At 40.6% G+C, this 12461-nt stretch overlaps 1 protein-coding gene across 1 annotated transcript in view; it reads right to left on the bottom strand.

The window, feature by feature from the left end:
* The window catches only part of crb2a (crumbs cell polarity complex component 2a), an 86061-nt gene extending 74502 nt beyond the window's left edge, over positions 1-11559 (bottom strand). The window contains exon 1 of the mRNA XM_042509794.1: positions 11493-11559. Coding sequence (XP_042365728.1) covers positions 11493-11559 — 67 coding nt within the window. The remainder of the gene's footprint in view (positions 1-11492) is intronic.
* Between the last annotated feature and the right edge of the window lie 902 nt (positions 11560-12461).

Raw genomic sequence — 12461 nt, 5'->3', positions numbered from 1 at the left:
ACCACTGCGGATCCAGCACCAAAACGTCTGTTCATCTCACGCTCCATTCTACCCTCACTTGTGAACGAGACCCTGAGATACTAGAACTCCTTCGCTTGGGGCAGCAACTCACTCCCCACCCAGAGAGAACAGTTCACCGTTTTCTGGCAGAGAACCATGGCCTCAGATTTAAAGGTGCTGACTCTCATCGCGACCGCTTCACACTTGGCTGCAAACTGCCCTACTGCATGCTTGGAGGTCACGGTTCGATGGAGCCAACAGAACCACATCATCTGCAAATAGCAGAGACGCAATTCTGATGTCTCCAAACCGGACCCCTTCCTCCCCCGGCTGCACCATGAGATTCTGTCCATGAAAACCACAAACAGGTTCAAGACAAGGGACAACTCTGGCGGAGGCTTAATAGTGACATTATCACAAACAAGTAGGCTACACTTCATAACAGTTACCCCGTAAAACATACTAATGTTATAAGCATAAGCTTATGACATTTTACATTTCATAATTTAGCCAGCAGCTATAGTGGAGTTTTCCTCTACTTTTATGAAGCCAGGCATAACAGCAACGGTTACCAAAGGTAAAATCACAAAATTTAGCTCAAAATTGCTCATTGTTGGTGAGCCTCTCACAAGGTTCACCAACATACCAGTTGTTTTAAACTACACACCATCACCGTTTTCCCCACACATTCACCAGAGCATAAGTCTATGACACTTAACATTGCATAGGCCTAGTGGTTACCAGACTTTCCCCTTCTCATATTAAATAGAACAAATCACACAAGACTTAACATGCTATTTTTTGGGGGCGTTTCTGTTTTCGCAATTTATTTTTTCTCATATAAGCTTTGTTACCACTGAGTGCTATGATTTTCAACTTACAAAAATTAACAGGAGATCTCTGTCACAATGACGTGCAGCATACATTTGTAGCTTTGCACCAGGCAATGACAAGTACGGCATCGATTCGACACAGGAGTATAAATCCCACTTAATAATTCCCTCACCCAACACTTGTAGTATTCATCCTACTTTTTTGCCCTGTCTTTTACCAGAGCAGGTTTGATGGCCTCCTTGACCTCCAGAGCCTTTCCATGCAGTAATCCCTCTGGCCTCTTCAAGCCAATCCCCTAGCTCCTCTAATCTCTATGTGCACAGATTACAGCTTCGGGCTTCAGCCTCCAGCAAGAGTCCAGCTTTGTCACCATATTCTCTCTCTCACTCCTCTTCTCCACTTTGACCATGCTTTTCAGCAGCAGCCCATACTCAAACCCTCATGTGGCACAATTATTAGGACTCCCAAGATTTTGATAACAGTGGAATAATACATTTCACAGTTTTTATTTATCAATTTATTCCATTGTCACTATTTCATATTGATTCACAAAACCTTATGCAAAATTGCTTGTGTTAGAGAGTTTTCATATTGACAAGTTTATGATTTTATTGCCCTGATGAACTTTTTTTGTTTATTTGTTTGTTAGTTTTGCAGAATTAGATGAGAAGATTGATCAGTGTTTCATTTTGGAACAGTGTTTACTACTGACTCTAGTGTTTATGCTCAGCCAGGCTAACCACTTCCTGACTCTAACTCCGTGCTAAATATAAAAACATGAAATTGATGTTGATCTCTTTATCTTACATATATTTCCCAAAGTGTTGGAACTCAGGAGGTAGAAAAGGTTTAATCAGTAATTGGACGAGGAAGGTGTTTTTCAAATCCAAGTCCATTCATTTACCAATATTACACACATTGCTTTAGATATAACTTTGTTACAAATTATAGTATTGTAATCAACTGTTTGACATAAGATGAATTCTCCATCTATTATTTATCCAGTGAATACTGTAGGCACGATCTGATATCACAAGGAAGTGTTGGCACTTACGTTACCATAAGTCCTGTAACATCTATTTTTACATGCTTCTTTCCCATTAAATAGACCCAACAGAGGTTCAATTTATATTTAGTAATTCCCACACCCCAAAAATGTGCTTGAAATCCAGGCAAATCTCTGCATGTGTTTGCTGCTTGAATGGCTTTGAAATGGGCAGTTTCTTTTTTTTTTTCAATTGGCGGTTATCTGCACAATGGACTATGAATAACATCACTATGGAAAAGTGCTGCTGACTGGTTGGCTGTAATGTGAATCCTGGACAAACAATGCATGTATTATGGTGAAGTCAAGGAACAAACACGTTAGTCATTGATCCAGGGACAACACTTGATGATATCAGTTAGTGCAATACTGTGGCAAGACTGGTTATCTTACAACAAACAAGAAGCAGAGATGAACTTGAACCAGGAAGTACTCTTTAGTTGGGATCTGCACACCTTTCCATTCAACAATCAAAATTAAACAAGCAAGAGGTTTCCAACCACGACACTGACCCAACCCATGGTGCAACAAAAAAGTGTAACATGACCAAACAATGATTCAACAAGATCACATACAAAGAACACTAACAAAACACAAAAAACATGATACGCCTGGATGACCCTGAACGTATCAAAATACACCTCAAAACACATTTACCATAAGAATGCTAGGAAAACCTAGCAACATATTCCCAAGTTACAATACTGTATTCTTAAGTATGTATTTTTCCTTTGGCTTTAGACAGGAATTTAGCCACTTTAAAAATGGAAATAATAATAATAATAATAATGATGATGAAATGTGTTCATCCTTAAATTAGCAGAACCTTGTAAGCTGCTTTTCTTCAATAAAAGCAAGTTTATTAATACTGCCAGCCCAACCAAAATGACTTCAGAGAACTAGTGGCAACAAAAGGCCCCTTGCACTGTCTCGTGTTGCTGTGTCTCGGCTAAAAAGTTGCACATGAATGCAACTAACCGATGGTCAACCTGTAAGTTCTCCACCCGCCAGACTTGAAATTTCCCTCCATACCAGCGGGCATAAGTCGTCTGTAGCCTCCATCTTATTTAGGCTCCATCTTATCTGTCTCAGCTCATAGTTCCCTACCAACTCTCAAGATCACTGCACTTTGAAAACACAGGGTAACTTGTGGTTTCCAAAGTCTCCAAAAGTAGGATGGGAGCCATAGCACTTCAGTTACCATGCTCCTCTTTTATGGAACCATCTTCCAGTTTTGGTCAGGGAGGCAGACATCATTTCCACTCAGGTTGCCTGGACCAGCCCCTAGTTAGGCTGACATAGGTTTAATCTGCTGAGGGACTTACTAAAATACACTGAGCTCCTTTTTCCTTCTCTTGCTCCCTCCATCTCCATATGTCTGTTTACTGCATTACGTTAACACCGTTGCCTCTCCGGAGCATTTGTGCTCCCTTGTTTCCTGGCTGCAATTTTGGCTGCTCTTGATTGTGGTGATGGCTGTGCTGATGCTGTGATCCTGCCGTTGGTCGTGTTTGTGCTGTGGCTGCACTGATACTGTACCTTCGGCTCGCCTTGATCGTGGTCTTGGTTTTGCTGTTGCTGTGGTCCTACAGCAGCATGTCCATCATATGACAGAGGAAAGAAGTATGCTGCAAAGCCCTCTGAGGCATACTGCCTTTTGTGATAATGGGCTTTATAAATAAAATTCAATTGAAATTGAATTAATTGTATTCATCACTCATAAAAGGAAACAGGAAAAACTGAGAGAGGGGAGAGAGAGAGGGGAATGACATGCAGCAAGGCCTGAGGCTGCAATAGAACCCACAGCTGCTGCGGTAAGGACAAAGCCTTTGTACATGGGGCCATAAGCGACGGCAGGGTAGGACAGGGTAGGGCAGGGTAGAGCTTGGTTGGGCTAAAGTCCCACCAGAAATTGTCTTAGTCCCACCTTAGCCCTATCACTTAAACAACCAAGTGCCATATCAGCTCCTTTTTCATATATGTTTGCCTGTACACCATGCTCTCTTGTTGGCAAGGTACAACAGTGCCTCAGCATCCTAACAACGTAATGCAGTGTCGTGCAATGATGGCGACAGCTTCACACATAAAACTGATTCGGGTTCAGAAGTAGAATCGCCCTTTATTCATTAAATTTTCTAGCTGGTACTCAATGTAAGGTTATCACTGTCTTGAGATCAGTGGGAAAGCTCTGACAAATTGCGTCACTGACATCACTCATGTGCGGCCGCGCCTTTACCAGCTAACACTTACCATTTACAACCGTCAACACTAGCTAGGAGCTAACCAGTACAGCGCCCCTGGACAGAAAATGAGCCGGGCATGTTGGACAATTTTTCATTCACTCCTGAACAGGACAGGGAGGAGTCCGCTTTCTCCACCTGCCAGAACGAGTGAGTTTAAATATATTTAAAGTCTTTATAAATCTCTCTCTCTCTCTCTCATGTTGTGTGTGTGTGTGTGTGTGTGTGTGTGTGTGTGTGAAGTGTACAGAATGACACATGACTTAAAATGTGCAAGGTTTAGGGGCTGATGTGTGCATAATTGCCCACAGAATAGACCGTCTGCATTTGTTCCGTGTGGTGTTGCGTGTGAAAAAGTCAGTGCAATCATCTCAACTCATGTATTATTTCTGGTTGTTGAATGAGTGGTATTACTTTGCATGCATTCATATCGAAATTTTGATATTGATTTGAGCCCCACCGGTGTATGGATTATCCCCACCTTTATATAGCCAAAAAAATCTGCCACTGCTACTGCATGGGGTGCATGCTCTAAAAGGTGAGCTACTGGGCACCCCAGCCCGCTACTTTTATCACTCAAGATAAGCTGTCATCAGTTAAAGATACACTGTCAAACCAGTGGCCCAGTTGGAATGGAGGTGCAAAACCCTGCTGCACTTGGTGGATGTGCAGAGTCAAACCAAACAGAGCCAAGCCAGCATGAGTGTAAACCAAGAAAAACTCAAACTAGCTATTGAGAGTAAAAGAATGTATTTGAAAAAAAAGAGAACCTTTTGCACCCTGACTTAAACTGGAGCATTAGCCTAGACACAGAGACAGTATAGGGACAAATGCAACATAATGACCTGTCTATTATTGGTGGTAATCCAAACATGCACAAGACTGATCCTGACTGTTCAGACACCTGTACCAATCAGACGTGACGCAGAGGACACAGATTAGACAGATGTCTCGTTCCCTCTTACACAGCTCTAGTTAATACAGCCTCACCTGGAGCACCCTTGTTGCTTGTTGTTGAAGATGCATGCCATTTACCCCTCTCTCTCCTCTTGTATCCTCTCTGTCTGCCTGGCAACCATCAACTCTCCAATTCGGGAGAAATTGCTCTAAACAGTTAAAAAAAAAAAAGTCACAGCCTTGTTCTCCCTCACACACAGCTCACCTCCTTTTGAGGTCCACAGCTCAGCTACCACAAACAAAGTACTTTGTCTGTTAGACACACTCCTACTCTCTGTGACATCATCCCTTAAACTGAAATAATCACTCTTTTGTCTGTGACCTCCCTCTGAGACTGATAAGAGGCTAATTTAATTTTCTTTTCTGTAACCGGAAAAAACAAACATGAAGTAACAAAAAGAGAGTCTACACTTTGCAGTAATAAAAGAGTCACTGAGTTTCATAAATACAAGCATGACATATTCAAACGCTGGAGTTGAAACACACATAAGAGGGAGTGATGTTGTGCTTGTTTATCATCATAGCTGTGATGATGTACAAGCACTACACACGACCCCAAGTGTGATATTGCTTTTATACAACATTTCTTCAAGCGTCTTTTATTTGTTAATAGTGACAAGCGACGACAGATTATAATTTGTTTGTTTAATTAATGATTTTTTTGGCTCTGCCAATACAAATAGTTCCTCAGCCGTTGGATGTGACAGCTGTTGCCTAGCAACATTTTACTGCACACTCCTTGCTAATCTGTGTTAGCTGGGTCTTCATGTTATGCATAGACCCAATGGTTAGTATCATCAGGGCTGCCAACTTTTCAGAAAAGTTTGGAGTGAAATTTGGAAGGAGGTGAAAACAAATTTTTGGGTGGTGGTGCTGCGCAAGCGAATGTGCCATGCAGCAATTTTTTTCTTAAACAAAGAAAAAAATTGCTGCAATTGCTTCTTAGCCTGGCTCATTTTGTGTAAAAGAAGATTTGATGAAATCTTTTAAGCGACAACAAATAAAAATTTTCTTTCACCTAGGTGGCCTAACGTCCAACTCCTGACTTATCTCTCCTAATGGAGGCATATCAGGTGGAAGACCTCCACTCCTATTTTCCTGTAAGTCTAAATATGTCTTTCTCAAATATTCTTCAACCTCTAGCCTTGTTGCCTTAAGTTGCCCCCCTTTTTCCTGATTAAACAAACCTTTCGCAAATTTAAAGGGGTTCCTAAAAAAAGCTGTCCTTGCATATTCTTTCTTTCTCCTCTTTTTCCTAAGATGCTCTGCCCTTCTAAGTGCTGCTAGCCTGCCTCTCAACTCCTCTTGCAAAACATTGACTCCCTCCCTCTCTTCGCCTGTAGCCTTTTTCCACTGTTTTCTTCACTGTCTCCTTTCCTTAACTACCTTCTCTATTTCTCTTTGCCTTCTAGACTTGCCTACTTGTGCTCTCTTTCCCCTCTTTTTGTCATGCACCCTGAATCTCTCTGCGCCATATGAGTAAATCACCTCTCCCATCTTTTCTAACCTCTCAACCACATTTCCTCTAAGCCCAATTAAGATTACCAGCAAGTCACCATCTCCCACATTTTACTATCATTTGCCCTTAGCCATCTAACTCTAGCCTTCTGCTCCATGGTTCTCTCTTTGGCTGGCCTGCTGACCTCAGTGTCAACTGCATCCCCTCTCACTACCTCTTCCTCCTCAGGCACAGTGTTAGTGATATCCTGTGCTTTTCTACCTGCCGCTGGACATCACCCAACTGACTCAACTGACTTCTTAAAAAGTACTGATACACCATTACACCATACTATAAACATATCCACTTATATATACACTTTCACTCTTAAACTAATTTACTGATTTTTAACAGCCGTGAAGTGGAGTCATACATGCAGAGTTAAAAGTTAACAGTCCCAGTGATGTTGTATTCAGAGCCCTTTGAGAGAGTTGCATCATCTCCATTCACTCCAATGGACTGTTTTTTTTACAGCAATGGTGGAATGTGGAGCATCTCAACAGTTCCCGGAAGTAGCATTAATTGCTAGCGGCGCAATGGAGTTACAGCAGAGAAGACCAACTTTTAACAGGGTAAGACGTCTAAAGAATCATTCTTTATATTATCAGCATATCTTAGCTAAATTAACATGTGCATTAAAGCATGATATTGGATTATCTGCTGTTAAATTAGTAGATTTACGGAGCAATAACAGATATGCTAACAGAGTAACGTTAGTACAATGTAGTATATATACTGAACACATTTCATTAGCCGTTAATTTAAAATGCCCTGCTCTTGAGTAATTTCATCTAACATTAAGAAGTTAAAGGGGAGAAAAGGCTTGTGTGATTTATTTTACAGGTCAGTGTGCGTTACATGTCAGCTTTGTTAGAGATAACATGGCGCTTGATAGCAGAGTGCTATTTTATGGTACATAAGTAATGATATGGATTAAGAGTGCATATTTGAGACATCTAAACAGAATGTAAAAAAAAAAAAAAAAAAAAACATTACTGTAAACAGAAACGTAATTTAAGATTTAAGGGTGAATGTTTTTAGCTTTGTGATTCTGTTGACTCCATTTGTCTATTATGTTTCAGCTCAGCTGATTTTCCATTGGTGGCAAAGGGAGGGAAGCTGAAAGACCTGAATGAGATCACAGGGTAAATCATTTAGAAAAACGAAACACACTAGGCTTAATGGGGAATTATTCTAAACACTGACATTGTTACACTACTGTATTATAGTATTTTTGTTATGGTGTTATATATGTAATCTTGTTATTGTATATTGGTAACCTACAATAGGAGTACTGGGTGCTGGAAGAACTATTTCGAAGCAGGTTATAAAAACGGAGAAGGCTCTAGTTTAATGCTGTTTATTAACATATAAATCCAGTAGAGGGCAAGATTACACAGCTTAATGAAGGCTCTCCTCTGGAGCACAGATCTGACTAATTCATGCATTCACGTGCAGTGGTTTACACTTTGTATTGAAATCACTCTCTTATATTAACAGTAGTGTGATGACATAGAACAGACAAGTAGCCTAGACCTTTTTAAATTTTTAAAAAAGGATCAATATTTGTAGGCCTTTCATATGACACACTATAGACAAATGCTGAGGTTAGCACAGGCAAACCTAATTTCAAAGCGATTAATTCACTATAATAAGAACAAATTTAACACAACTAACAAAGTTCCATAACTAAAGCTGGGGCACAAACACACCTCATCTCCCAAAGCGGTTTCCCACCCAGGCCTATTAAGGTATGTTTAACCCTCTCTCCTGTCCTTTTCCCCTCCCTCTTTCAGCAAAAGAGCTACACAGGATTCAATGGAGCCTGGAGATTCCCTGCACTAAGACCGCACCCTCATCCTGAGTGTCAGCTCCCTGTCCTCTGCAAACCTTTCCCTGCTTCTTATTTTTATTAAACCATATACAAGGCTTTCCAATAGTGTGCGCTTTCTTAGAGTAAAAGTTGCATGCAGTTTTTGAAAATGATAACCTCACATACTTTTTGTAGTTGTCATCCGTGGTGAGTGTAAGACTACTTCTGCTGGCATTACTCAACAACATTTTCCTCATCCTCACTTCTCCTCATATCCACCACTGGAATGGACAGAAAAAGTGGACACTACAGGATATGTTGGATCCTTTAATGGATATTTGTTAATACCTTAATGCCTTTTTCTACACGCCTGGTTCATCCCCGTGCTGCATAGCATAGCATGGTGGAGACTATCTGAGAGGACACCGAAAGAGAAGGACATAAACCAACTGCTTGATGTGCTATTTATGGTTCTGAGTTTATTATATATTAATGAAATTAATTAATTGCAGTAAGTTAGTCAGTAGAAAGACAAAGATAAATAAAATACATGTTTATATATATAAGCAATAAACAGCAACCTGCTGCTTTACCATGGTAAGGTAAGTCTAAAATATGTCAGCATAACTTTATATGTCATATGTACAATTACATAGTCTGTGTGTGCGTGTGGTGTGTGTATATAGATTTTATATATTTTGCATATAAAATATATTTTATTTTTTGTATTTTAATCATATTTAACCCTTATTGAGCACTCAGTCGCCTTTTTCTATTGCCTCTGACTCTTAAGCTGCTGAAATGTGTGAATCTCCCGAGTGTGAGATTAATCAGTCTAATCTAACCCTGGCTGTGAACATTAGACTTGAAATTTAAGCATGTTTTACTTTAAAAACTACATACGATGCGCTTCATGTATATTCATGTATATTGTAAATCAATTCGGTTATTGCTATTTAGCAAAAATCGGAGTTTTGTCTAACCATATAATGTATTCAAATAGCCCCAACTATTCGAAGCCTCCATGAGTCACGCGACACCCGAGTATTTTGAACTTCCGTACTGACAAGTACTCTGTTTGTTCTAGTGCACTAGTTGTACTCCTATATCAGCACTCATGGAATGCCTCTCAACCAATCAGTTTGCTTGGTCGGAACTAACTGTTGTATAAACTGTTCATGCAAGGTCAGAGCACAGCATTCCATCATCAGATGCCTTATGGGCAAATTTCTTGTGCACTCATGTTCTACTGAGTACATGGGCCTGATTAAAAGAATGAAATTTTGAAAGAATTTTTCCAAAATGTGTCAGTATCAACAGAAAGATTCCTTTTATGTGTAAATGCATATAGTTGCAGTTTTGAGGCATGATCACTCAAGTTAATTATGCAACTGATTATTTCAGCACCATGTTTTACACACACACACACACACATATATAGGTATATACACGCACACACACACACACTATATTTTTGTGAGATCAGTCCAAATGGTGAACTCACAGTAACTGAACCACTGCCATATCAGTCAAGTAACAGCCGCATATTAAAAGAAGTAACATCCGCATATTAAAGAGCTCTGCCTTTTTGTGTCTAAAAATATATTTCTAACTGTGATGAAATTGATACAAACTATAGCAATATACAGTTATTAAGTATAATGTTCTTTCCATGACATTCAATAGAAAAACTATGTTTGGACATAAGGCAAATAGTTCACACCACACAAAATTTCTTTACCACTTTCAAATAAAATCTGAACAGTCACCATGAGAGTAGGCAAAGTTTGCTGTCTGACGTTTCTTTGGCTTTCAAAATCAAACTGAAGGCATTTCAGATTAAAAAGCAATATTTAAACAATTCTGGACATTATGTGACCTCATTCTGCACCTTCATGAGTGTGCAGAGGGATTTGAATTATATTATTTTTATTGATCTTATCCCTGTTTTTTCTGTTTGAGTGTGCATGATTTGGAAGCACTGATTCCGTCCATAGACTATATAAAAAAGGAACGACATGCCCCCCACTTACCCCCCACTATGCTTAAGTGAGGTTAAAATATCCAATATACGGGCATTGCCATCTTGCAAGGGTGATGTCATTGTGAGCCTGCATATGCGCAGTAACAGTATCCCCGGTGGGGTAGTTCCCGCCATACCAACCATCTGACCAATTGTGAGCAGCTTTATTGAATGCATTATTTGGCATGTACTTTGAGTTTTTAGTTTGACCTATGACCATTCACTAACATGGAGGGGCGGCCTTGAGACCTGTACTGCAGTCAGACACCAAGGAGCGATCAAGATTGAATATCCTCATTTTGGCAGAGCTGTCATGTTGTCCATTTTTATGTACAGTATATGGTCACATCTGATAGAAAGAGGTAGTACAAAACTGAAACAAATTTTCATTTAAGCCTTACCTTCTATAATCAATGATTTAATCATACAGCAGCTACTCATGTTTGACAATCCAGTTATTTGTCTAAAGCCTTACATAGCATCATTAATTACAGTAATTACACTCCACGTGCTTGAGGTTTCTTAATATTGTGAAAATTCACTGGTATTTTACTAATGTCCTCATCATTGTTATGAGCAACAAAGGACAAACCAAACCCTAACTTGTGTGTCTCCCAATATGGGGGGAGCACAAAACAGCCCAATAACCACCTTTGAAAACCACTTCACCATTCACAGAAAAGCACCTCTGAGGGCACTGGTAACATTCCTTGGGCCTCCTCCTGCTAACTGTTAAACTGAGGGGAGTGAGTATGATAAAAATGATAGCACTGATATGTATTGTGTTAGTCAATAATCATGCAGCAGCTACTCGTGTTACAATCCAAGTATATGTGATGTAAAATAGTTCTTGTGGATATTTACATCCTTGTAATGACTCTTTAAATGTAACCTGTTGCTTTTACTGGAAACAGATTACATTGCAACTTCAGACAATAACCATGTAGACAGAGAATCTCCCTTGGGATTAACATATTTTTCTACAGCACTCTATTACAATTACAAAAAACTGATCCATCCAAAATCCCTCAAACTGTCCTTGAATACAGGAGAAAAATATCCAAACTATTGTCTCTACTCACCCCATTTGAACATCATCATCGTCAGCAGTACTGTCTTTAGATTCAGATGAACTTTCCCCAACTCCATGGTAAAAACAATGACCTGGATTTGTACACCACAAGCTAGCATCTAGAAATAAAAGTGAGAAGTCTTAAAGTAGTGACATGCTGCTGTGTGGTGAAGAAGCTCCTCACTGTGTTGCCCTGTGTTTAGAAGCTGGCAAGCTACACGCTGCACATGCTTGGCTCCTAATGAATACAGCACTGGACTTGAACAGACAACCCTCCCTGCTCTGGACTCAGAGTGTAATCAGCCATGAGAGCCGAGAGACAACAGGAAAACATGAGCTGGATTAACACTTTACCGGTGCTCATTCAGAAGAGGTTATGTAAGGAAAGGGGTAAAAGAAGAGAAACTTCAAAAGGAGAAAAAGGGACACAATAAAAAGAAGGCATGCTAAAAAAAACACAAGTTCCACTTTGCAATAACTGCAGCTACGCACACATCCAGGCATTAATACCTAACCTTCTCATCCAAAGATGTCTCCCTGTGACTGCCACAACTCATAAAACACGAGTTATAAAAGGGGACATGGCAAAATGTTGTGTGTGCATGTATTTATATATATGTGTGTCTGTGTGTGTGTGTGTGTGTGTGTGTGTGTGCGTGCGGCAGTTAGTGCTGCAATAACTGCAGCTACGCACACATCCAGGCATTAACAACAAGGGGGGGTGAGCGGGGTGCGGGGGGGGTGCGGTGTGGGCGCGGGGGTGGGAGGGGTTCGCTAAGGGTGGGATATCTTGGTCGGGAGAGGGGGAGGATAGTCGGGGGGACGTGGGAGGGTGGGGAGTTGAAGCGGGAGGGGGGGAGGGGGGGGGTGCGAAGGGGGCGGCTGGGTTGGAATGGAAAGGGGGTGGTGGAGTACGGTAGGGGGGGGGGGGCCTGGTTTGGAGAAAGAGCGGGGTGGGTAGTATTGGGCATGGGGGACG

Source organism: Plectropomus leopardus, chromosome 20, assembly GCF_008729295.1.
Source record: "Plectropomus leopardus isolate mb chromosome 20, YSFRI_Pleo_2.0, whole genome shotgun sequence".
NCBI lineage: Eukaryota > Metazoa > Chordata > Actinopteri > Perciformes > Serranidae > Plectropomus > Plectropomus leopardus.
This window is presented reverse-complemented; position numbering and strand designations above follow the sequence as displayed.